Source organism: Sus scrofa, chromosome 6 (genome assembly GCF_000003025.6).
Source record: "Sus scrofa isolate TJ Tabasco breed Duroc chromosome 6, Sscrofa11.1, whole genome shotgun sequence".
NCBI lineage: Eukaryota > Metazoa > Chordata > Mammalia > Artiodactyla > Suidae > Sus > Sus scrofa.
This window is the reverse complement of record NC_010448.4, coordinates 63,774,966-63,801,021: the sequence shown is the minus strand read 5'-3', so window position 1 is coordinate 63,801,021 and position 26,056 is coordinate 63,774,966. Positions and strand designations below refer to the sequence as shown.

The window sequence follows — 26,056 nt, the reverse complement described above, 5'->3', positions numbered from 1 at the left end:
AGCCGGGGGTGCTGGCCCTCCCCGTTCTCCATCCAGGCCTGGAGCCCAGAGTGACAGTGGCGCGCCGGGCCAGCGGGGTCAGCGCCAAGTGGCTGGCGAGCAGCCGTGAGGCTCCGGGGGAGCTTTTCGGGTGGTTCTTGGAAAGCGCCCGGCCGCTGGGCCCAGACGGGCCCAGACGAGGGCAGCGCCCCCCTCCGTGGCTAAACATCTGTGCCAATAAACCAACACCCCGCCCTGTGCCGTGCCCTCTCCCCAGGTCCGTGTTCCGCCCCCCAGGCTCAGAGGTCCTGAGACAGACGCCTGGCCCTCTCCCGTCTAGCCAAGACCCCACAGGCCCGTCGTGAGATCGGGTCTGGCCAGAGCCTGTGTCCACGGCCGCTCCAGGCGCAGGGAGGCGGCGCTGCGGGGGCTTCGGCCCACCCACTGCTCCTGGACGACACTGCGGGCCTGTGCCCCATCCCTTCTGGCCGAGGCCGGGCGGGACCTCCGGCCAAAGCGCAGAGCCCCAGAGCTGGATCAGCGGCATAAATGGAGCGGGGGCGGGGGCAGGGGGGGGCCGCGCGGCCCCGCCGCAGGCAGGCAACCAGATGCGAAGAGTCCGTACATCTTTTTATAAAACAGAGGGTAGGGGCCTGCGAAGGAGGTCGCGGGGCGTGGCGCCGGAACCAGGCGGGCGCGGCCGGGACGCGGGGTCGAGGGGGAGGCGCGAGCTAGACGAAGATCTGGATGCGGTCGCGGATGGGCTGGCGGCAGATGGGGCAGGCGCTGAGCGCGGCTCCGCAGGGCGCGCACGCGCCGTGGCCGCACTGGAACACGAGGCGGATGTGGCTGTCGATGCAGATGGGGCAGGTGATGCGCTCCTCCATCTGCCGGTAGCGGCTCTGCAGCTCCTCCACCAGCTGCCGCGGCGGACCAGGTGCGGGGCCCGCGCTGAGCACCTCCGTGCCGTCTGCGGGAAGGGGTCTCCGTCAGGGCCGGGGGGCCGTGGGGAGCAGGGCCCTGGGGGAGAACCTCCGGGAGGGCGAGCGTTGGAGTGCGCCCCCACCCGGGGGCGGGGCCGTGGGGAGCGGGCGGGGCCGGGGGCGGGGCCGAGCCCCCACCTGGCCGCAGCTTCTTGCCGATGACCACCTGGCATCTGATGCACTTCTTCATCCTGCGCGCACACTCTGCAGGGGGGCGCATGAGCGTAAGCGGGCAGTGCCGCCCGGCCCCGCCCCCTCCTCCCCGCCCCCGCCCCGCACTCACCCTCGCACACGGTGCGGTGCTGGCACGGCGAGAACAGCACCAGTAGCGCCAGCTCAGAGCACACCAGGCACTCCGCGGCCTCGGGCCCCGACGGCGCGGCCACGTGCACGTTGGTCACCGCGTTGGGGGCGCTGAGCACCAGCCTCGGGCCCTGGGCCGTGCCGCCGCCAGCCTGGCGCTCCCTGCGGTGGGAGGAGAAGGCTTGAAGGGGCCCGGGGTATTGGGTCGACCCCCACCCTGCCCCGCTGGGCTCACCGGAAGCGCTGGGCACAGCACTGCAGGGCTTTGAGCAAGCGGCCCTCAGTGGCCAGGTCCAGCGGGCTCCGGCCCCGGTGGTTGGCATAGCTCAGGTCGGCGCCCTCCAGCGCCAAGAAGCAGGCCACCGCTGCGCCTGCGGTCAGCTCTGCGCTGCCCGGAAGGCCCGAAGCCTGTAGCTGGGTGGCAGGACAGACACTGGTGAGCGGGGGTTGGGGGGGAAGCCGAGCTGCCAAGACCTGGGCACCTGCTCCCTGCCTGAGGCGGGGCGGGGGAGGGGCCGAGTTCTGACACCAGCCCCACACACGCCACACTCTGTACCCATCTGGCCCCGCCCTCTCTTCCAGGAACACTGGCCACAGGGTGGTGGCTGAGGTCACAGAAGATGCCTCCTGCAGACCACCGTGGCCAGAGCCACCCCACCCTGAGAAGGCCTGCCAGCCCCAAAGGTGGAGGTGGGCAGAGGTCAGGCCAGTCCTGGAGCCCTCGGCCAGGTGCCCACCTCTCTGGCACCCAGAGTCACACTTCCTCACCCGCGACAGCAGCTGCAAGGGCCCCGGGTCCCCCCCGGCCCCATCGGCTGCCATGGGAAGCAGTTGGTGACGCTGCAGTGCCACATGCAGGGCCGTGTCCCCCTCCTCATCCTCGGCGTTGACGCTGCAGCCAGAGTCCACCAGCAGCGGCACCAGCCCCACGTGGGCCTGCTGCACAGCCAGGTGCAGTGGGGACTGGAGCTTACGGTTGCGGACGTTTACGTCACAGCGGCCCTGGGGAGGGGGTGGCACAGGCTCAGCCCAGGACCTGAAGGGACCGGACTCCCCAGCCCCTGGGCCGGCCCAGGCCCCTGTCCACACCTCTCGGATGAGAACCTGGGCCACTTCCCAGTGGTTGTTGAGAGCAGCCAGGTGCAAGGCCGTGAATCCGTCCTCCTTCTGGGCATCCACCAGCTGCCGGGCCCGGGCTAGAATCCTCCTGACGGCCCTGGGGGAGCAGGGTGACTCGGCTGGGGTCGGGGGCGGCCCCAGGGTGGCCCAGGAGTGTAGCCAGAGCCTGGCCACTGGCCATGGGCCCAGCCCAAACTCACAGTGTGTGGCCCTTCAGGGACGCGTGGTGCAGCAGGGTGAAGCCTTGGCTGTTGGTGGCAGTGACGTCAATGCCGGGCACCTCAGTGAGGACCTCCACAATGCCAGTGGCACCAGTGCCCGCCGAGATGGCGCAGTGCAGGGGTGTGTCAGCGTGAGCATCCTGCCAGTGGGGAACCGGCAGTTACTTGGCAGGGAGGTCAAGGGCCTTAACCCTTAACCTCCTTAACCCCAGGGTCAGGGCCAGGAGACCCAGCACTCACGGGGAGGTTGACGTCACAGCCGCGCTCACAGAGAACCCGAACCACCTCCAGGAACCCCCTCTGCACGGCCACATGCAGCGCGGAACTCCGAGCGCTGTTAAGGGCGTTGGCGGCGCAACCCGAGCTCAGAAGCACCCGGGCGGCCTCAGGCTGGTTCCTGGTGGGAGAGGAAGCGGGAGGGGCGCTGTGCTCACCAGCTGGACCTGCAGGCCCAGCGCCCACTGAGCTCCAGCCCGGGCCTCACCCCAGGGCTGCGTAGTGTAGTGCCGTGTTGCCCTCGTCATCCACCAGGTCCACGCCTGCCCGCGCCTGCAGCAACAGTCGCACCAGCTCCACCTGGCCGAGGTAGGCAGCCACCTGCAGGGCGGTCCTGCCCTGGTTCTTGGTGTCCACCTGCCAGGAGAGGCAGCAGCTCAGTCCCTGGCCTTCGCCGTCTCACTGGCGCTGGCTGGGGTGGGGGGCATGAGTCTCGGGCTCGCCTGCTCCGGGTGCCGCCGCAGCAGGTCCAGGGCCCGGGCCATGTTGCCCAGGGCCACCTCCACCACCAGCCTCCCTGGGTGCTCCAGGTCACACTTCTGGGCTCGAAGCTTGTCCAGGATGATGCTCAGGGAGCCTGGGGCGGGCAGGCCTGAGGTCAAGTGGTGGCCTGGGCAGCCCCACCGCCCGCCAGCCCCCGAAGCGGGTGCCTCACTTTTGTTCTCCCTGGCGCGCTCAGCCACATCCAGGTTGGCATCTTCCTCGGGCCGGTAGGCCACCAGGCAGGAGGGGCTGAAGGTCCACAGGTGCCCACTGACTGCCACACGCAGGTTCCCGTCTCCAAAAACCTTCACCACTTTCCCAACGCGGCCCAGAGCCTGCGCGGGGAGCGGGTGGGGTCACAGGCAGCCTCCCGGCGGGGGGGGGAGGGGGGGGAGGGGGGACTCACCGGGGCCATGTCATCGGTCCACTCGCCGTGCCCAGCCTGCAGCCGCTTCACCGTGTCAAGGTCGTCGATGACCCGCACCACATCCCCCACCCAGAAGGAGTTGTGCTGAGGGACAGAAAGGCACGTGAGGGTCCCCGGGCAGGTGTTGCTGCCCAGCGTCAAAGAGCAGGAGAGGACCCCCTTCCACCTCCCCGCACAGGCTGGCCCAAACGTGCTCCCAGCCCCTGCCTGAGCCATCAAAGGGTCTGGCTGGATGAGGGTGACAGGTGAGCAGGGCCACCCTGGTGGCCTAGCCTCAGAGCCGTGGGGGTCAGCAGAGAAAAACTGACAGAAGCCAATTCAGGGCTGTCCCTGCACACTGATGGGGGAGCGGGCCGCAGGCCAAGACCAGGCCAGCCTGGCCCAGGGAAGGGGTGCCCCCAGAATCATGCGGGCGGGGCCCGATAGCTTTGGGGGGAGTCGGGCACTGCTCCCCTCCACTCTCAAACTTTGCTGGCAACTTCCTCCACACCTGTGCCCTCACCTGTACGGGACTGGCTTTACAAGCCACCTGTCCTGTGACCCCACCACACCCCCTCCCTGAAGGCAGATGCGGCCCAGGCGGCCCGACTGCAGCTCCAGAGCCCAGAGCTGGCCCTGCTCTCTGCCCAGGGGTCCAGCACGGGCTACTCTGCTGCCCGCGTCCCCACTCCTCCACCCCTCATCCCTCGGGGAAAGACACTACCCACCCTAAGGGCCTTCCCACCCTTCTTGCCCCACCCACAGGGAGCCTTCTAGAAGGCAAGGCCAGCCTTGCCAGTTCCCTGCGGCCCTCGGAACAGACGCCAGCACCTCACCCCGCGGGTCCCTTCACACCTGGATCTCCTGCATGGAACTAACCCCTTCTGGAACCCCGGCCTCCCCTCTTCCTTCTGGGCTGGAGGCAGGCAGGTTAAAGGGGGTGCAGAAGTGAGCAGGAGGGGCTCAGCCCAGCACCCCAGGCACCTTGGTGAGAGCCCCCGGGTGGAAGGTCCAGCGGATCTTGTGGCTGAACTGCACACGCACGTCCCCACGGTCTGTGATGCGGTGCACGGTGCCCGGCTGTCCGATAAACTGTGGCGGGTCATGGAGACTGTGGCTGATGGAGCAGGAGGGCAGGGGCGGGGGTCCAGAGGATGTGGGGAGGGAGGGCACGGGCTCAGCGGGGTGGGCAGCTCACCTCTGCCATCCTGGGGTTCCATCCACCGTGACCTTCCTGCATCTCCCTCAAGATGTCCGTGTCCAGCAGGCACTTAACCTTGTCCCCGGGCTGGAAGGGCTGGCCGTCTGCACTCACCCTGCGCTGCAGCTCCGCCGGCTTGCCTGGGGGCAAGGCAGCGAGCCCGGCTCAGGTGGCCTCCCCTGCCCCAGTGACGGCCCAGCCCATCCCATGCCCCGCCCAGCGCCACTGCCTAGGCTCAGCCAGGGCAGAGGGCAGCTGGTTGGGTCTTGGTGGCACCTCGTACCAAGCCTCGGGAGATGCTCCCTGTAGTAGAAGCCGCCAGCTGCCTCGCCCACACACTTGAGGTCCACCTTGCCCTTGTGGCCCACACGGTACACGTTGGTGGTGCCATCGGCCCACGTCACGCTGGCCACGCTCCGGCCCGTCTCCACGTCCCAGCCACGGATGTCCACCACTCGGCCAGGCTTCCCTTCCCCTCCTGGGAGACAGTGGCCCACTAGCCAGCTCAACCTGGGTGTCGAGGCTGACCCAGAGCCGGCAGCAGCCCAGCCCCCACCTCCCCAGCCTGTAGCCCACTCACCGTCCTGCGACCCCCACTCCCAGTCAGGGCCCCGAACCACCTTCGCCCCCTGGAAGATGCCCCTTAATGGGATCCTCGGGAGGCCCTGGCGCGGACTCAGCGTGACCCTACGAGAGAGAGAGCGAGCGCGGGTCCCATGCCCTGAGGCACAGCAGTGCAGGGGAGCGGGCCTACTGCCCTGCTGGCTTCACTCCTCTATTCCCAGCCCTGCTGGACTGGCCCCCGCTCCCAGGCTCAGCTCTGCCCCCCAAAACGGCTGGCCCAGGGGGTGAGCGTCCTCCACACTCTGGTCTGCTGACCTCATCTTTCCAGGGAACACTTCCCAGTGCCAGGTTGGAAGGGCACCCCAGGCCCAGCCCTGCTGCCCCCAGTGAGCTGGGCACCCTCTGTCAGAACCAGGGGAGGGATCAGCACACTGCAAGGAGAGGAGTGAGGCACCCAGCCAGCTGACCTGGGCCCCCAGTCTGGCCAGGGGGCAGCTGAAGGTCAGGCACATCCCTCCCCTCCACCAGCAGGGCAGGTCCAACAGCGCAGGGGACACGGTGTGCCTCGGGGCGCCCACCCCACGGCGGCCGACTCCCGGGCCTGACCCCGCGGCCGCAGCACCTCCACGGGGAATGCAGGCGGCTCTCAGAGCCTGAGCCACGGCGGCACCGGGGGCCACTGGGAGCCAGGGTCTAGAAGGGGCCGAGCCGGAGGAAGCCCCCTCTGCAGACCTGCAGGCTGGACACGGCTGCCTTCTGCAGGGGCTGCGCACTGGAGTCCGTGCCCAGGCCCTGGCCACTCTTCCAGAAAAAGGCTCAGGAAGGACTCGACGTGCACCCTGGGGGGTGGCCAGCAGGAGGCAGCGCCAGCCCCCGGGGTGAGCGGGCAGGGCCGGGGCGGAGGGTGGGACTCACGGGCGCGAGTGGGCCGTCTCGTAGCGCTCGAAGGCGTGCGCCAGGTCGTGTTTGTTGTGCATGTAGCACTGCGTGCACAGGTCATAGTCGAAGCAGACGCGGCACTTCCAGCGCATGCCCCGAAGCCCGTGCTTCCTGCAGCAGTCGCAGATGATGTTGGGGTGGCGGACGCCTGCGGGCGGGGGCGGTGTCAGGGGTGGCCCCGCCCCGGCCCCGCCCCCCGGCGGGCCCCCGCCCCCACGGCCACGCACCGATCTGGGCGTTGTCGTAGAGCAGCAGGTCGTGCGCGCCCTGGTAGCCGGCACGGTAGTTGGTGCGGGTGCCGTGGTCCCACTGCACGACCACCGTGCGGTCGGGGGTGGAGGGGCTGCCGTGGCGGCCGAGCTCCACCACCGTGCCCACGCCGCCCTCGCCGCCGTCCTGCTGGCCCCACTTCCAGTCCACGCCGCGCACCACACGCATGCCCACCTGTACGCCCGCCTGAGGGTCTGGGTCCATGGTGGGCGGCAACGCTCGCTCGGGGACCTGCGGGCAGAGGGCCCCCTGAGGGCACGTCAGGAAGGCCGGCGCGGGTAAATTAGGAGCTGGGATTAACGTGGACGCGCGACTTTATAGAAAACAGATAACCAGCAAGGCTCGAGTGGCTGTGGCACTGGAAACTCTACTCAGTATTTGGAAGTAACTTCAAAGGGAAAAGAACTTGAAAAATAACACATACACGGGGATGTAACTGAATCACTTTGCAGTACACCTGAAATACAAAACTGTAAATCAACTATACTTAAAAAAAAAAAAAAAAAAAACCACCAAGAAAGAAAGGCAGCACAGGGTCTCAGCAGCTCCAGGAGGGCTGCCAGAGAGACAGAGGGGAACTAGCCCAAGAGAGGGTGGCAGGGAGGGGGTACGAGGGCATGTGCCAATGTCTCGGGCCATGGGGTGGGGGAGGGGATGTGCGTGGCCACTGGCCAGCCACTGGGAAGACGGGCTCCCGCAGCAGAGGTGGCCTTGTCCTGGAGAGAGGTGGGGACACCTCTCTGGAAAGGCCCCTCCAGCCACTAGGAGACTCTGCCCTGTGGTGAGCTGGATCAGAAGTGTGGGTGCAGGCCTGGTGACAGTGCTGCACAGTGACAGACAGCAGGTCCCCAGAGCACCAGGGGATAAGACCCGGCCTGAAGGTTACCCTCTGCGAACCACCTGGCACTGGCAGATCAGGCTCTGGGTGGCTGGCACACGATGGGCCACCTGAGTGGCTGTGGAGTGCAGGTGTCAGTATGAAAGGCGAGCCAAGGCCCTATCCTGAGTATGGAGCATGCCTGCAGATCTCATGCGCAGCCCAACAGAAAACAGGAACGTGCTGGAACAGGAGCCCCCAACGGCTCCTACACCAGCCACAGCCCGCAGGTCAGTGGACGGTGCTGTGAGGGCACTCCAGGCCCCACCACCAGGCCTTTGCTGGAGAACCCTGGCCCCTGACGGACAGAGGTGGCACTGTGCGCAGAGCTTCCCCCTGCTCTGGGGGAGCCAGGTTGTGACTTAACCCCCAGAGAGCAGGACCACTGCACTGTACACGGCAAAGCTCACAAACAGATGCTGATGGAAAGGAGCCTATGCTACTCGATCCCGTTTAGAGAACGTCCGCCAACAGGACAAGCAAAGCCAGGGCACCAGACGCAGGGACACAGCAGTGGAGGCGGCCCTGCGCCCGGCGCAGGGACACGCTACCTCCTAACCTGGGCCGGCTGCACCCAGTTCGCGTTCCCGGCTTGGGTCGTTTGTGACCTGCGCCTCTGTGTGAGTGCGATTCCTCAGTAAAGTGTGTTTAACGACAAGAATGGATCTGAAAGACAGCTGGGAGGGAGAGTTGACAGGACTTGGACCTGGAGGTGGGTGGCATGGGGGCTCCAGCAGTGGCAGCCCAGTCTCTGGAGCCTGAACCCGCTGTAGTGGAGCATCAGGAGGAGAAGCTGGCCCCGGGCACTGCCGGAGGCAGGGCTGGGTGTGAACCCGGCAGTCTGGCTGCACAGCTCCTGGGAGGCCAGAGGGAGACCCTGAGAATGGCTGGGGTGCAGCCAGTGCCTGTTCGCCTCAGGGGCCCGGTGCAGCCACAAGACACTAACTAGGCCACAGCGAGGAAGGAAACCCACATCACCCCTCATCAAGGCCCTACTGCAGCCTGACACTCAAGATGCCAGGCCTGCCAGCTCAGGAAACACCTCGGCCCAGCAGAGGCTGCAGGTGGGCTGTAGCCAGGCCCTCCCTCTGGCTCCTGCTCTGGCCAGCGACCACAGGCCATCTGATGGCCACCCTTGCCCAGCCCTACTGAGAGGCTACACTGTGAAGCTCCCCCCTGCCACTGCTCAGGCACCTGGATGGCCACACTGCCCAGAACAGCCACAGGGCCAGGCTCCTGCCCCAGGCCCGGCCTGAGTGTCCAAGTGCATGACCCCCACAGACTCTCGGCGGTAGGACCTTCTGCAGGCCCCTCCCCCGAGACAAGTGCCTGTGACAGCACCTTCCTCACCCGGCCCAGGGCCCCCAGAGCTTCCCGATGAGGTGGACGTCCCAAAAGGGTGAGGGAGTTCCCGCCGTGGCGCAGTGGTTAACGAATCCTACTAGGAACCATGAGGTTGTGGGTTCGGTCCCTGCCCTTGCGCAGTGGGTTAACGATCCGGCGTTGCCGTGAGCTGTGGTATAGGTTGCAGACGCGGCTCGGATCCCGCGTTGCTGTGGCTCTGGCGTAGGCCGGTGGCTACAGCTCCGATTCAACCCCTAGCCTGGGAACCTCCATATGCCGCGGGAGCGGCCCAAGAAATAGCAACAACAACAACAAAAAAGACAAAAAAAAAAAAAAAAGTATAGCCAAGATTCTGGAGTTCCCACCGTGGCGCAGTGGTTAACGAATCCGACTAGGAATCATGAGGTTGCGGGTTCGGTCCCTGCGCTTGCTCAGTGGGTTAACGATCTGGCGTTGCCGTGAGCTGTGGTGTAGGTTGCAGACGCGGCTCAGATCCTGCGTTGCTGTGGCTCTGGCGTAGGCCGGTGGCTACAGCTCCAATTAGACCCCTAGCCTGGGAACCTCCATATGCCACGGAAGTGGCCCAAAGAAATAGCAAAAAAAAAAAAAAAAAAAAAAAAGACCAAAAGGGTGAGGGCCAGTCCCTCCAAGAAACAGCCCCTGTTCAAGCACCTGGATGGCCACACCTGTGGGCCGTGCTGCCTCCCTCTACTGACACTCGAGAGTGCCTGTGGCTCTTCAGTGCCAGCGGCTCTTCAGTGCCAGCGAGCCCCAGACAAGGGCAGTTGGGCACGCTGGGCCATCCACACATGGCCTCGGCCTCCTGTATAGGGCGTCTCTGTCAGCGGCTGCCGCACGTCTGACACAGGGAGCGGCAAGCCTAAGCCTGCAGCCTGGTGGCAGGATAGTGGCATCACACCAGCCCTTGACCTGAGCCAGATACACAGCCCTCCTCCCATGGGAGCCCACGGGAACTGGGCATGGTGCGTGGGCAATACTGGGCTGCCCTCGTCCTTCCCGGGAGCTCACCCCCAGCGGGCCTCTTTCCAGGCAACCACTGAGCCAAACAAGTGTGAGCTGACAGGCCCCACGGGAGTCCACGCCGGCCGGAGCACCCCATCTGCAGAGCCCAGAAACGCCCCAGGCCAGAATAAGGCCCTGGCCCATAAGCTGGCACTATGGTCACTCTGCAGCCAGGGTAGCAGGCACTCCACCTGAGCCCGTTGGCCTAGAGAGCCACTGTCCACAGGCTGCAGGTCCATCTGCAACAAGACATGGTGGGTGGGGGGACCCTAAGCGGGAGTGTGAGCATGGCAGTGCCTGGCTCTGCTCTCGGGGGAATAGACAGGGATTGGCTGGGGGCTGGAGGGCGCCCGGCAGGGCGTGTGGGAAATCCGGACCAAGTCTCAGCCAGCAAGGGCTCCATGTGGGCCAGCCAGGCAAGGTCACCATGGAAGTCCAGCCTGGCATGACAGCGCCTCTGACCAGCACCTGTTGCATTCACATCGCTATTTTTAGCGCGGCCAGCCGGCTCTCCCCCAGCGCTGGACAGCGACCTGCCACCTCCCCTGGGCTGTCCCTCCCAGGAGCACGTTAGTCCACCCTCTAGGGGACAGTGGAGGACAGAGGAACACCCCACCCTGGCAGGACCCACAGCCTGGGGAGCTTCCTTTTCACCTCCCCCCACACCCCATCACTGGGGGCCCTGGGTCTGCCCTCTGCTGCAGCACCTCCATCCAGCAAGGATCACGCAAGCCGGGGCCTGCGCAGGGCCTCCGGCAATGCCGTCCTGTGCGCGGGCCGCAGGACGTGGCTCCCAGCTCCCGGGCCTCCATGCTTGGGCGCAGCATCGTAGGACCCCGGTGAGGCCGGCCAGGCACCTTCCTGGACCTCTCGGCAACCTGCCTCCACCACCCCCGCTGGTCTTTGTCATTGTGGTCAGCAGGGCCCAGGCTGACAGAGCGCCACAGGACCTCGGGGCCCCACCCCCCCTGGGAGGGTGGGGAGGCGATGGCAAAGGGCAGGGGCAGGGAGTCAGGGACGCCACCCTGAGGGGCTAGGGAGGAAGGGGACCCCCGTTTCAGGGTGAAAGTCACCTGGAGAGCTTTTCCTTTTCCTTCTGACTCTAATGTCTTCCTCAGAGCTACCAGGCCAGGCGCCCAGCTGGCACTGAGGCGCCCAGAGGCTGTCACTATGAAGGTTTCAAATGACTGCGGTGCTCAGGGTCTGAGCAGTAGGCACTTACCTTAGAGCACACACTGGCCTCCCTTCAGCATCCCTGACACTTAGCTGCTAAATCCCGGCTCGGAAATCTGCTCAGCCACCAAGACTTCCCATTGGAAACTGGCTGCCATTGCTGACACAGAACCCAGCAAAGGAAACGGGCGGGCAGCCACCAAGTCTGGGGAAAAACGGTTTTATACTTTCAGCATTCACCGTCTCAGCCCAACAGACAGACATCTAGATCTGCTGCTGGTTTTCCAGTTTTTTCCTTATTTTCTTTCTTCCTTTTTTTTTTTTTTTTTTTTTTTTTTTTTGGCTGTGCCCATGGCAGGTGGAAATTCCTGGGCCAGGGAACAAACCCACGCAACAGCAGTGACCTGAGGTGCTACAGTGAGAACACCAGATCCTTAACCTGCTGCACCACAAGGGAACTCCTACTAGTTTTTCTTAAGAAACTTCTAGCTTCTGAAAAGCAGAACTATTTCTCTCTCTTTTTTTGCATCCTTTAGAGCCCCACCCATGGCATATGGAGGTTCCCAGGATAGGGGCTGAATCAGAACTGTAGCTGCCAGCCTACACCACAGCCACAGCAATGCCAGATTCAAGCCACATCTGCGACCTACACCACAACTGCTAGCAACCCCAGATCCTTAACCCACTGAGCGAGGCCAGGAGTCAAACCCATGTCGTCATGGATAGGAGTCGGGTTTGTTACCACCGAGCTATGACGGGAACTCCCCAGAACTATTTCTAAAGCACTTGTTGAGACAGTATAGAAATAAAGGGTTGACCTTATTTTGACTATTTTATCAGAAAAAAAACTTTAAAAAGCTGCAGAGATTACGTCATATTGAGCCAGGAAGTTGGCAATTGCCTTTACTGAGCAAAATAAAGTTGCATGGAACTGAGACTGCTCTCAACAAAAGGCTGCCACTTCTCTCCTTGCACCTCCAGCTGAGCTGATGATGCTGTTTAAATCGACACCATATGTGGCACAGTCAACTGGCAAAACCTGGTGAATCACAGGCTCCTGTCCCATGGCAGCTCTGGCTAAGGCTGGGGAGAAAATCCCAGGTGCCCAGGGAGTCTGGCCCATTAAGAGCGAGTAAAGCCCTGAGACCTTACGTGGACCGTATGAGCACACCGGCTGAGGGAGACCCCCAGGAAGTACAGGGTGGGCATCACCTGAATTCTGGCCACCCAGATGGGAGCCCTCAGGCACCCAAGCACCGCACAGGACCTACCCTGGGCGGGAGCATGGCATTCAGATACTTGTTGCACCTGGAGCAACAGGCCAGAGGGAAATGGCCAGAGGAGGGGACCTGCCAGGAAGGGCCAGGTTTGCCAGGGCTCCCACTACCAGACTGCCTCATCCCCAGCCTGGCGGGTGCCCCCCGGGAGCCTATCTGGTACCTTTGCCTGCTTCAATTGATTCTGAGCTCAGAGAGAGGATTATTTACTTACACACATACACGCTCAAAAACAAGCCCAAGCCCCTCTGACATGGCATCAGAAGGAATCCAAGCTCGTCAACAGCTCACCTGTCTGGCTGTACGGTCGCTCCCCCCCCACCCCCGCCTTGAAACTAGTGCGCTACAGCTCTGATGCCTGGAGACGTGAGGAAGGGCCTCTAGCCCTGCTGAACTTCAGCGAAAGCCCTAAGCCATCTGACCCTGCGGGGCGGGGGGGGGGGAAGAGGCCAAGACGCAATTAGTACCCCGTTATATACGTGCCCATTCCCTGGAGCTGCCCCAGGGGGCTGCCTCCGGCCCTGCAGGGCTCCCTGGGGTCTGGGGCCGCCGGGAGTGGGGCCGAAGATTGACTCGGCTCTGCAGACGTCAGGGCCCCGCGCTGCACCCTGGGGGGCGCGGCCGGACAGGCCAGGCCGGTCGCCCACCCTTAACTGACCCTTCCTCACTCGCTCGGGTGCGCCCCGCCCCTGTCATTCGTCCCCCTTCTTTGAGAAGCCGCCCTCGCCGCTGCCGGACCATGGCCCCAGTCCCAATGCCCCAGTCGACCCCTTCACTTGCCCGGAAGTTTGCGTCCCGCCCGCTCCGCGCAGGGGCTCCGGGGGCCTGAGGAGCGCCGAGTCTGTCAGCCGGCCAGCTTCGACCTCAGTGTGTGTGACGCCTGGCCGGCGGGCTTCGACTGCTCAGAACCCGCCACCAGCCAGGCCGCCGCGCCACGCCGCGCCGAGCCCGAGCCCGAGCCCCCCGGCCGAAGCCACCCGAAGCCCCCGGCGCTTCAGGGTCTAGGGCCGCCGCGAGCCCTGCCGGGACTTGTAGTCCGCAGCTCCGAGACAGCGGCGGGGGGGGCAGGCCTGAACCACAACTCCCAGGAGGCTACGCGGCGCCGTGACGTAGTGCGCGTGTGGGCAGGATCTACGGACCCAGCCCCGCCCCGACAGCCTGAGGGGCCTCCATCCTTGCTTCCGCGGGAAGGATTCGGGTGGGCTCTGCGCCGCCCCAGACAGGGGACGCGACCACGTCCGCCGGCGCGCGCGCACGTCGGAGAGGGGGCGGACTGCGGGCTGCGGCGCCTCTCCGGGCTGTCACCACCGTGGCGCCCGTGCCCGGGAGGGCCTGCGGACACTACGGCCCCAGGCCTCCCCAGCTACCGAAGACGCGCACGCGCGGGCCCGGACGCGCGGACCAGGCGGCCACGACCTCGCCGCGAAGGGGCGTGGCCTGAACTGGGAGTGCGTCGCCCTCGCTGGCCTTACGTGGCGCACGCAGCCAGGTTCGGAAACGCGTTCGGTTGCCGTGGAGACATGATTGGTTCCGAGATGAATCTTAGTCACAGCCGTGGAGACGGAAGGGTTCAGAGATGAGTCGACGTCACAGCCAACACTTTTGATTTGAGTTACTTTAAAATAAGAGTAAGGCCAGTGCATTTTTTTTTTTTTTTTTTCTCGGCCGTACGCGTGGCTTATGGAAGTTCCTGGGCCAGGAATGGAAACCGAGCCTCAGCGGCGACCTACTCCACAGCTGCAGCAGTGGGATCTTTAATCCACTCCTCCTGGCAAGGATCAAACAAACCCCAGTGCATGGTTTTAATTGACGCAGAACTGAAGACTTAGGGAAAAACATTGGTCCTACGCCAGTCTGCCCAGAGGCGAATATTTCCAACCCTAATATCTTTTCCTGGACAGCAACCTCTTTCTAAACCTGAGAGCAGAGAGTGCTGGGGGTGGGGGAGGGAGTGTGGTTTGGCTGCACCTGCAGCATATGGAGGTTCCTGGGCCAAGGAATGAACCCGGGCCACAGCAGTGACCCGAGCCGCTGTAGTGTCAATGCTGGATCCTTAACCCTCTGTGCCACAAGATAACTCCTGGAAGTGCTGGTTTTTTCTTTTTTAGGGCTGCACCCTTCGCATATAGAAGTTCCCAGGCTAGGGGTCCAATCGGCGCTGCCACTGCCTACCTATGCCACAGCCATAGCAACACCAGATCAGAGCAGCATCTGTAACCTATGCCACAGCTTGTGGCAACACTGACTCCTTAACCCACTGAATGAGGCCAGAGGTGGAACCTGCATCCTCATAGATACTAGTTGGGTTTGTTACCAACGAACCACAATGAGAACTCCTGGAAGTGCTAGTTTTTGATGTATTAATTTTAGACATTTTTATAGGCTTCCCAGTGAGCTCAAAGAGAACCAGACTCTTAAAAGAACTCCTCACTCCCAGCCCATCCCGCAAAGGTACATTTTCCTGACTGTGTTTGAAATCATACAGCTCATCTCAGGAGTCACTGAAGCTCAGTTTCCTTATGCCTTGGTGTGGAGGGAATTCAACCAGAGGAAGCGATAGGTAAGAAGCGGGTTTGTTAATATAGGACTCTTGTGAAGGACATAAGCGGGCAGGCAAAAGCACTCTTCCCCAAGAATTAAGTGGGCTAAATTTCTGTAATCCAAGTCCACCACCTTCCTCTTCCCTTTTAAAAAATATTGCAGGGAGTTCCCGTCATGGTGCAGTGGGAACCATGAGGTTGCGGGTCGATCTCTGCCTCGCTGAGTGGGTTAAGGATCCCTCATTGCCCTGAGCTGTGGTGTAGGTTGCAGATGAGGCTCAGATCCAGCTTGCTGTGGTGTAGGCTGGCAGCTGCAGCTCCAATTTGATGCCTACCCTCAGAACTTCCATATGCCACAGGTGCGGCCCTAAAAATAAAAGCAAAAAAAAAAAATTAAAAATACATAAAAATGTTGTGGGGAAATGGGGTGCAAGAGGATGGTCACGCCCCACGACTTGGGGAAGTTCCTGGGACCGACCACTGTTGGGCTGCACACTGCAGGCCTGCAAGGCCCCATGCCTGTCCAGTTTCAAGACTAAAGAAAGAGCCTGGATGGAGTCCCCATCCTGGCACAGCGGAAACAAATCCGACTAGGAGCCATGAAGTTTGGGGTTCAATCCCTGGCCTTGCTCAGTGCATTAAGGATCTGGTGTTGCTGTGAGTTGTGCTGTGGGTCACAGATGTGGCTCTGGATCCCGCATTGTTGTGGCTGTGGTGTAGGCCAGCAGCTATAGCTCAGATTAGACCCCCAGCCTGGGAACCTCCATATGCCACAGGGGCGGCCCTAAAAAAACAAAAGACAAAAAAAAAAGACGACCCTGGAGTCAGCCACAGAGATATGAAGCTGCAGCTGCCGGCCTACGCCACAGCCACAGCCACTCCTGATCTGAGCCATGTCTGTGACCCACACCACAGCTCATAGCAACGCTGGATCCTCAACCCACTGAGCGAGGCCAGGGATTGAAGCTGCAACCTCATGGTTCCCAGTTGGATTCATTTCCCCTGCACCACAATGGGAACTCCGTCATAAGCGTTGCATCTTAATTAATCTGTTTCTTGCCATCACTCTGTCTCTGGCCAAATTCCTCCTGTGGAGGCACAAAGAACCTGGACCTCAGTGAGTCCAGACACCGGGTGATTCTGATTTAAAACCTGTGGGTTCAAGTCCCAATCCGGCTTTAGGCTAGGTTCAAGCCATAAGTGCTATATCATTTTCAGAGCCTTGTCTGCTGCCTACACCACAGCTCCTGGCAGTGCTGGATTCTTGACCCACTGAGCAGGGCCTTGGGATCGAACTGAGTCCTCGTGGATACGTGTTGGATTCGTTCGCATTGCGCCACAACAGGACTCCCTGGAATCCCTTTTTGGTTTACGCTCTTATTTGCTGAAGTCAGTCTACTGGTAGCTTCCTGGAAGGGGTACATGTCTGAGGTGTTTATTGTACTCTCATTTCTGGTGGATACTTTGGTAGCAGAACAGAGCGAGTGCCCTGTGGGGCTCCTGGGCACACAATTGTGCCTTTCTGTGTCCTCCGTGTCTGGTTTTAGGGGCTAAGCCTCAGCTTCCATGACCTTCCCTGAGTTCCAAAGGGCAGATTCACACCCTTGCTGATCAAGGAAGGGAGGGGATGCAGGGACCCTGGAGGAGCAGCCAAGAGGCAATAGCTCAGCCTTGGTTAGTTCCCATCGTTGTCGTCATGGCTCAGCAGTCATGAACCCAGCTAGTATCTATGAGGACACTGGTTCCATCCCAGGCCTTGCTTAGTGGGTTAAGGATCTGGTGTTGCCGTGAGCTGCGGCATAGGTCACAGATCCCGCCTGGGTGTCTGACGTTGCTGTGGCTGTGGTGTAGGCTGGCAGCTACACCTCCAATTCAACCCCATATGCCATGGGTGTGGCCCTAAAAAGACAAAAAAAAAAAAAATAGTGCTGCCTTGGGGCAGAGTCCTCAAGGAATATGCATAATATATTTGAGCTTTTCTGCAGAACTAAAACCCCCAACAAATCCATGAACTACTTGATGAAGCATTCTTCATTCGGGAAAAAGGTGGGGCACAAAAACCATTCCTGGGGACCACTCAATACCAGCTTCGAGAGTCACTGCCAGCTTGCTTCTCCCCAGATCCTTCTCCACAGCCCCATTTTCCGTTCCCCAAACTGTAAGACCACCTCCGAATCCCTTCCAAGAGGGACACAGTCTTTAAGGCACGAGCCTGCTGTGGCCCCCTTTGCAACACATCTCTTTTTCTCCTTCACCCAAAACTCTGTCTCTGCCTTTTTCTTCGGCAGTGGTGGACAGAGGCTGGGTGGCAGCAAGAGGAGGGCATGGCGTTCTAGTCGGGGACCTCCCATTGTGGTTCGGCGGGTTGAGAACCCAACATAGTATCCACGAGGATGTGAATTCAATCCCTGGCCTCACTCAGTTGGTTAAAGATCAGGCATTGCCACAAGCCGTGGGGTAGGTCGCAGACATGGCTGAGACCCAGCGTTGCTGTGGCTGTGGCGAAGGCCGGCAGCTGCAGCTCTGCTTTGACCCCTAGCCTGGGAATTTCCATAGGCTGCTGGTGCGGCCCTGATGAGAAAAAAAAAACAGAAGAAGAAAAAAAAAGAACTCCAGGTTGGAAATACTCTTCTTTGAAGTTTTTTGGAATGCTGGTGTTATTAAAGTGATAGGTTCCCAGGAGGATGGAGACAGACCCCCCCCAACCTTCACATCTGGCTGTTCACCTTAGACACCTGCTGTGGACACCCCCCCGGAATGTGGAGGCTCACGTTGGGCAGAAAAAACAGTGGTCTGAGCAAAACTACTGCCTGCAGAGACGAACGTCCCACAAGGATGGACTGCCCTCTGTCATGGGACTCGAGTCTCAACCCCACCCTTTGCAACTGACAGCACCGACGGCCCCAACCGAGCTGGGACACAGACTGGGACTTGAACCCACCGTTTTGAATTAGAATCACGCACCCGGTGTCTGGACTCACTGAGGTTCAGGTTCTTTATGCCTCCACACAGAAGGAATTCAGCCAGAGACAAAGTGAAGACAAAGGGATAGGCAAGAAACAGATCTGTTAAGAGAGGACACTTGTGAGAGATGCAAGCGGGCAGACCCGGGAGCTCTGCCCCAGGATCCGGTGGGCCACAGTTTTACCCTCCAAGGGGAGTGGGGGTCGGAAAAGCCCGCTTCTTCCTTACTGGAAGTAGCAGCTCCTCCTTGGTATCCGGCAAGGTGCAAGGCGTGTGTTCAGATCCGCAGAAGGGTGGTCCTCAAGCCTTTGCCCTTGGTCTGAACCTGAAGGCAGGCCTCGCCCATCCCCCACCCAAGGGCAGTTCTCACGCCTCCACCAGCCGAGAGCCTGCCTTGTGCTGCCGGCTTTCCCGAGTAGTTTATTAACTTACAGGGATCTCTCAGCGTCCCCTAGTTCCCCCCTCCACCTGTGACCCTCTGCGGGGACTTCCGCAACCTGTCACCCGACGCCAGCCCTGTCACTTTGACCCTTCCCTCCCTCTGTGTTGTTCCCACCATGAGTTCCCGCCACAAACGCCATCCAGCAGCAGATTCCTGCCACAGACCCTCCCCGTCAGGGCTGGCACCATCCTGAGCTCAGCCCGTGCCCCTTGGACGCCTTAGTAAATCTCTTTAGCTTTACCTGCTTGGCCGTGCGTGTTCCTCCCTCAGCCAACCTAACACGAAGTTCTTGTGCCTGCTGCACAGTGAGGCCTAAACCCCCAAAACCTTGGCGTTTGGAGCAGAGAAAGGTTCATTGCAGACCAGACAAGAACAGGTGGCGCATGCTTAAAATCCCAAACTCCCCAGTGGTTAGAGGGGAAAGTTGTTGTTATAAGCAAGATTTGGGATGGGGCGGGGGGTCCCGGTGTGGCTCAGCAGTAATACCCAACTGGTATTCCTGAGGACAGTGGGTTAAGGATCTGGCATTGCCATGAGCTGCAGTGTAGGTCACAGATGCCGCTCGGATCCCGCATTGCTGTGGCACAGCCCAGCAGCTACAGCTCCGATTAGAACTCTAGCCTGGGAAATTCCATATGCTATGGGTGAGGCCTTAAAAAGACCAAAAAAGGGAAAAAAATTGGGGATGAGGGTGCGAGGGTATGTGGCTTTCTTCTGATTGGTTGGTGGTGCGGTCGCAGGGCGGGGCTCCAGCCTTAAGGTAGCATCCTCCACTGGGCCAAGATGAGCTCCCAGACTGCTGTGCGGGCGGAGGAAGGGCGGTGGCCCGGGGCTGCCCCACTGTCCCCTGACCGCTGCGCCCAGTCTTGGCAGCCCCTCCCTTCCCAGATCAGCACCTGTTTGAACTCAGGGACAGTCGTGGAGGCTGAATGAGGCCTGTTTTCTGTAGGAAAGAAAGGGGGATACCTCGAGTTCCCTTGTGGCTCAGCAGGTTAAGGATTTGGTGGTGTCACTGCTGCGGCACGGGTTTGATCCCTGGCCTGGAGACTTCCCCATGCCGAAGTGGAGGGCCCCCCCCGGGCAAAAAAAAGAAAAGAGGAAAGAACAGAAGTGGCCTGAGGGACAGAAAGACCAATGGTGCAGCCGCAGAAGGACTCCCCAAGGGTGCAAACGAGAGCGGGCAGTCCTGTGTGACAAGACCAGCCCTCCCCTTTGAAAGAGTGGTGTGGCCAGAATGCCATGGTGTTTCAAGGGCACTTTGTAACTGTGGAGGTGAAACTCGTTTTTTAAAAATCTGCAGGAGTTCCCGACGTGGCGCAGCGGGAACGAATCTGACTGGTATCCATGAGGTTGCCGGTTTGATCCCTGGCCCCGCTCAGTAGCTTAGGGATCCGGCGTTCTCGTGGCTGTGTTGTAGGTGGCAGAGCCAGCTCGGGCCTGGCGTTGTGGCTGTGGTGTAGGCCGGCCGCTGTAGCTCTGATTTGACCCCTAGCCTAGGAACCTCCCTGTGCTGCAGAGGCAGCCCTAAAAGACAAAACAAAACCAAAAACAAAACACCCGACCAACTTAAGCTGTAGGACGGTTCGGCGTCCAGCGAGCCGGGGGAGCGCTGGGCAGTGTGGAAGCAGCTCAAAAGGTCTCTGCCTCTCGAGGTCACGTTTGTTTCTTCCTCACTCCTTCTGGTTGGTAACGTGCTCTCCAGGCACCTCTGTCTCATTTCAGCTCGGCTGTGATTCTGAAGGTCTCTCTTCTGCTGCCGCTCAGGCGCCTCTGCTCCATCGACCTGGGTCTCTGCACTGCAGTGGGCTCAGCCTTTGGGTTCTGGTCAAGTGCGAGCAGGGGACAGTGTACTGGAGGGGACCCAGCTCCCCGGAGCTGCCGGAAAGTCTCCAGAAAGACAGAGGATGGGCCCCTCTTTCGTGGAGGTGGCTTAGAGCGGAGGCGAGGAGGCCCCAGGACTCAGGGCCCCAGCAGCTGCCAGCGCCGTGGCCAGGACTCCTCCGGCCCACCCGGCCGCCAGGGAGGCCTGTCCCCAGGTAAGCCGGGGGTGGGGTTCCCAAGACGAAAGGAAGACCGGGCGCGCCAGAGAACCAGCACCTCCAGCCTCCACGCCGATCCGGTCGCCCCACCCGGCCCCTCCCAAGCCACCCCCGGCCAGCTGGCGAGGCCCACCGCCTGGGGCTGAATAGCCTTTCTGTTCCTGCGGCCACTGTTCCATTTCTCCCGCTGAGGGCAAGCCTGGCCATCTTCCTTCTGGAAGCAGAGTGGGGTGGGGTGGGGACCGCTGCCTACCAGGGAGGGCGGCTGGGGCGGGAGGCGCCAGATGGCTGCCAGCAGAGGCCGGGTGCCATCCCCAGTCGCTGACCCCACTCTCCCCGGGTTCTCTCTTGGGGCCCTGACCCCTGCGCCCCGGCCCCGCAGAGAGATCCACCCGCCACTCTGATCCTCTGACGCCTGCGCCCAACCTGGAGCGACCAACCCGCAGAGATCCAGTCGGGGGTGGGGGGGGCACAGCCTGGGTGGTTCAGTAGGAGGCACAATACACAGACAACACACTCAGCAAACACCCCCGTAATCAATGATTGCATAATATGTAAAACACAAGTTGTTACTTCACATAAAATATGAAAAACAGGAGTTTGTTCTGTATTGTTTACTTTTCCGTTACATAAATGGTAATTTTTGTCTTTTTGGGCCGCCCTGCAGCAAATGGAGTTCCCAGGCGAGGGGTCAGATCCGCTGTGGTAAAGCAGGAGCCTGAACCCGCTCTGCTGGGCCAGGGTTCAAACCTGCTTCGGCTCCCTTTGCTCCATAGTGGGAAATCCACATAAATACTATTTTAAACAAAACAATGGCTAACTAACATGGCATTAGTAATAATTAATAGTAGGACAAATTAAGCAAACAATATGTATGCTAAACACACAATAGTTTTGTTTTTTGTTTTGTTTTGTTTTTTTTTTGGCCATTCCCACAGCATGTGGAAATTCCTGGGCCAGGGATCAAACCCAAGCCACATCAGTGACAACGCCAGGTCCTTAACCTGCTAAACCACCAGGGAACTCCTAACAATACATACACATTCCTTTTTTTTTTGGCTTTTTAGGGCCGCACACAGGGCATATGGAGGTTCCCAGGCTAGGGGTCTAATTGGAGCTGTAGCCGCCAGCCTAGGCCAGAGCCACAGCGACGAGGGATCCGAGACGCGTCTGCGATCTACACCACAGCTCACGGCAACGCCGGATCATTAACCCACTGAGCAAGGGCAAGGATCGAACCCGAAACCTCATGGTTACTAGTCGGATTCGTCAACCACTGAGCCAGACGGGAACTCCACATACACATTCTTAATGCCCTGGGCCACCATGGGAACTCCCTTCTAAAAATATTTTTATGATATTTCTTTTGTTCTGTGATGCAGTGATTTGTCTTTTATTTTAACTCTTTATAGCTAAAATTTAATGGAGGAATACTCATCCTTTCTTTAATTTTAAAATTGCTGTTGAGTTCCCGTCGTGGCGCAGTAGTTAACGAATCCGACTAGGAACCATGAGGTTTCGGGTTTGATCCCTGCCCTTGCTCAGTGGGTTGACGATCCGGCATTGCCTTGAGCTGTGGTGTAGGTCACAGACGCGGCTCGGATCCCGCATTGCTGTGGCTGTGGTGTAGGCCGGTGGCTACAGCTCCGATTTGGCCCCTGGCCTGGGAACCTCCATATGCCATGGGAGCGGCCCAAGAAATGGCAAAAAGACAAAAAAAATAATAATAATAAAATAAAATAGATCAACAGCCTAAATCAAAGACCGAACACTATAAAATTCTTCCAAGATAATGTAGGGTAAGTCTTCATGATCGTGACTTTAGCAATGGGTTCGTAAATATGATAGCAAAAGAACGATCAGTAAAAGAGAAAAATAGGCAAACTGGACTTGATCAAAATGTAAAGCTTCGTGTATTAAAGGACGTCATCAAAAAAGTGAAGAGGCGGCCCGCAGAGTAGGAGGGATACTTACAAATCATACGTCTGATAAGGGCCCAGTCGTCAGAATGTTCAAAGACCTCTTGCCAAACAACAGAAAGACAAGCAACCCGACTAGAAAAAAAATGGACAAAGGACGACATGCCGTGACTGGACATTGCTCCAAAGAAGACACACAGATGGCCGCAGCAGGTGAAAAACCCTCAACGTCCTTAGTAATTGCAGGAATGCTACGCGAAACTGTGGAAAGGCACCACCTCCCACCAGGAGAACTATAATAACTTTTCTCTTTTTAGGGCCACACCCCTGGCACATGGACGTTGAAATCAGCTAGGGGTTGAAATCAGCTGCAGCTGCCACCCTCGCCTCAGTCACGGCAACACTGGATCCTCACCCCATTGATGGGGGCAAGGGATCGAACCCGCATCCTCACGGACACCATGTCAGGTTCCTAACCCACTGAGCCCCAGCAGGAGCTCCCTAACTCATAAGAACAAGTATTGGCGAGGATCTGCAGAAGCTGGAACCTTTGCACACTGCTGGTGGGAAGGTAAAATCGTGCAGCCGACGTGGTGAACGGTTTGACTCTTGCTCAAATAGAGAATGACCACAGGACCTAACAGTCCCGCTCCTTGGTAAATACTCAAAAGACTTGAAAACAGGGACTCCGTCAAATGCTTGTCCACATGTATTCACAACAGTGCCACGAGCTGGAAGCAACCCAAACGTCCATCACGGGTGAGGGATGACTAAAGTGTCGTGCATCCATGCAGCGGAATATTCTTCAGCCCCAAAGGGAGGCAGAGCGGAGGGGGAGCCTCTAACACATGATTCTCAGTGAAAGCGTCAAGACAAAACAGACTGCATCCATGATTCCATCTATATGAAAGGAAACATCTAGAACAGGAAAATCCGCAGAGACAAAAAGCAGACGGGTGTGGCCAGGGGCCGGAGACCAAGGGAAACGGTAAGGGGTGCGGGGTCTCCTTGTGCGGGTGATGGCATCTGGGGACTAGACAGGGTGTCGCGCCCCTTTGTGAATGTGGACTCGCCACCGAAGTACAGGTGGAAATGGTGGGTCGTAGGCTGTGTGAGTTTCACCTGAATGAAAAATAAATGATGGCAGAATCTGTTGAGCTGATTTAAATACTTCCCGAAGGCCGTAGTTCGGACAGTTTGAGCCACAAAATGAATCGTGATGGTGTAGGACTGACTCCCAGGATAAGTTACATAGCTGAGACCCTCCACTGACGCAAACCACTGAGCCAATCAATACATGGAGGAGAAGGCACAGCTCCGCCTGAACTGAAAAACTGATTCGTAAAGAGGAAGGAAGGCGAGACATAAAAACACCATTGGACAAACACTGCATCAGCAGTGACTGTAGGCAAGACCCAGAGTGGGTGCTGGAAGCGCCGATGAGGCCGCGAGAAGAGAAAGAGAAGGTGTGAGAGTCTGTTTCTCCCCATCGGATACGTACTGACGACAAAGAGAACGGTGACTGTACAGCCCAGAAATGCAGCAGAGGGCACCTCCCGCTAGGAGTCAAGGTCACCGGCCAGGAGGGATGCCATGTGTCCCTGTGAAGATGCCCGGAGGACACATTACTTCTTGCCAAAAAGGGACATATGCCTGCATTCTAATCCAGAGAAACCGTCAGATGCTGGGGGCTTTCCGCAAAAGGCCTGACCCCTCTCAGTGAAGAGGTTGTGGTCACAGGAAACAGGCAAACGCTGAAGATCCAGCACTGACGGGAGGAGCCGGAGGAGCCAGGATGCCCAAAGGCCGCGTGAGTGCCCGAGAGCTGGCCCCAGCCACGGTCACTAGTGTTGCATCTGTCAGCGCCTGTGCTTCAGAGCTGTGCTGAGGCTGCGTTAGTTGTGAACATGTAGACGGATCTGGGTGGAAGGTCTGGGAATGCTCTCTGCTCATTTTTCAACTTTTCTGAAAACATTTTTTTTCTTTTTAGGGCTGCACCTGCGGCATATGGAAGTGCCCAGGCCAGTGGTCCAGTAGGAGCTGCAGCGGCTGGCATGCACCGCAGCCACAGCAACACTAGATCCGAGCGGCATCTGTGACTTACGCCACAGCTTGTGGCAACACTGAATCCTTAACCCACTGAACAAGGCCAGGGATCAAACCCGAATCCTCAGAGACTCAAAAACATGTCCTTAATTCGTGAGCTACAACGGGAACTCCTTGAAAAAATTTTAAATGTAGTCCCCTGTTTATTTTTTATTTATTTGCCACACCCAAGGCACGTGGAAGTTCCCAGGCCAGGGATTGAACCGTGACACGCCTGTGGCAATGCTGGATCCTTAACCCGCTGAACCACAAGGAAACTTCCTGAAATTCTAAATTATGTCAAAATAGAAAGCCACACACCCAGTGAGATATCAGGACATATCCGCTGGCTTTTTTTTTTTTTTTTTTTTTTTTGCCATGCCTGTAGCATGTGGAAGTTCTTGGGCTAGGGGCTGAAACTGTGCCATGGCAGTGACAATTCCAGATCCCTAACCTGCTGAACCACCAGGGAACTCCACACCGCTAGTTTTAAAAAGACCAAGGAATAAAAAGACCAAGGAAGTTCCCACTGTGGCTCAGCAATAACGAGCCCGATTAGTACCCATAAGGATGTGGGTTTGATCCCCAGCCTCGCTCAGTGGGTTAAGGATCTGGTCTTGCCGTGAGCTGTGGTGTAGGTCACAGACACCGCTCAGATCTTGTGTTGCTGTGGCTGTGGCGTAGGCCGGCTACAGTTTCGATTCAACCCTAGGGAATTTCCATATGTCTCAGGTGTGGCCCTAAAACAAGCAAAATTAATTAATTAATTAAATTCAAAACAAAATGCAAAAAAACCCTGGTGTCAGCCGGAATATGGAGCAACTGGAGGTTTCATACCTCGCTGGTAGAAATAGAAAGTGTCAGAGCCATTGAGAAAAATGACCTGGCAGACGGCAACAGTGTCCACATGGTGTGTCCCCTAAACGCCACCGTACCCCAGCATTCACCTAAAATCACTGATGGCAGAGCCACACAAAACCTGCACACAGACGTTCAGAGCAGCTAGTCCATGGCTGCAGCTAACGAACGGTGACCAACCCCCCAGCATCCACTTGCAAGTTGCATTTGCAAGTTGGTGGAATGGGCTTGGCATGAAAGGCCCGGAACTGCAGCTCCGTGGAAGGATCTGGACACCATTACGCTGCGTGAAAGAAGCCAGAGAAGAGAATGGATGGTACCCTTCCATCTGCACGAAGTCCAAGAACAGGCAAGACTCTAGCGAGGAGGCCGCCGCAGGAGGGAGGGAGTGGGGACCGGCTTTGTGGAGAGAGGTGAGGTGTGGGGGTGACTATGCAGATATCCGCATTTGTCACAATTCATTCAGTTGAAATCTAAACGTTCCCACGTGGCTCAGTGGGTGAAAGATCAGCCTTTGCCACAGCTGTGGCACAGGTCCTGACTGCAGCGTGAATTCAATCCCTGGCCCGGGAACTCCCACACACCACGGGGTGAGGCCAAAAAAATTTTCTTAAATAAAAAAAGAGGATGCATTTTCCTTAAAAATTACACCTCGGAGTTCCCGTTGTGGCGCAGTGGTTAACGAATCCGACTAGGAATCATGAGGTTGTGGGTTTGGTCCCTGCCCTTGCTCAGTGGGTTAACGATCCGGCGTTGCCGTGAGCTGTGGTG

General features: G+C 59.2%; 2 protein-coding genes across 15 annotated transcripts; one reads left to right on the top strand and one right to left on the bottom strand.

Moving 5' to 3' along the window:
* Positions 597–13,822, bottom strand: MIB2 (mindbomb E3 ubiquitin protein ligase 2). Of its 14 annotated transcripts, none has more exons than XM_021097467.1 (20): positions 13,219–13,822; positions 11,211–11,366; positions 6,702–6,975; positions 6,451–6,622; positions 5,552–5,658; positions 5,255–5,449; positions 4,969–5,111; positions 4,755–4,850; positions 3,771–3,875; positions 3,537–3,699; positions 3,325–3,458; positions 3,090–3,238; positions 2,846–3,002; positions 2,585–2,745; positions 2,355–2,481; positions 2,034–2,267; positions 1,501–1,679; positions 1,246–1,427; positions 1,101–1,166; positions 597–949 (listed from the first exon to the last, which is right to left on the bottom strand). In XM_021097467.1, exons 3-20 carry the CDS (start codon positions 6,946–6,948, stop codon positions 711–713), a joined length of 2,856 nt encoding a protein of 951 aa, XP_020953126.1. In that variant the 5' UTR covers positions 6,949–6,975; positions 11,211–11,366; positions 13,219–13,822; the 3' UTR covers positions 597–710. The 14 variants fall into 14 exon arrangements, with proteins under 14 accessions (XP_020953126.1, XP_013851032.1, XP_013851030.1 ...); XM_013995578.2 differs by having other exon boundaries at positions 4,755–4,862; positions 13,219–13,821; XM_013995576.2 differs by having other exon boundaries at positions 4,755–4,862; positions 6,702–6,993; positions 13,219–13,470.
* On the top strand, positions 8,343–18,624 carry LOC102160306 (translation initiation factor IF-2-like). The gene is made up of 5 exons (XM_021097587.1): positions 8,343–8,446; positions 10,693–10,827; positions 13,202–13,927; positions 14,821–14,998; positions 17,710–18,624. The coding sequence occupies exons 1-4, from the start codon at positions 8,343–8,345 to the stop codon at positions 14,996–14,998; spliced, it is 1,143 nt and encodes a 380-aa protein (XP_020953246.1). The 3' UTR covers positions 17,710–18,624.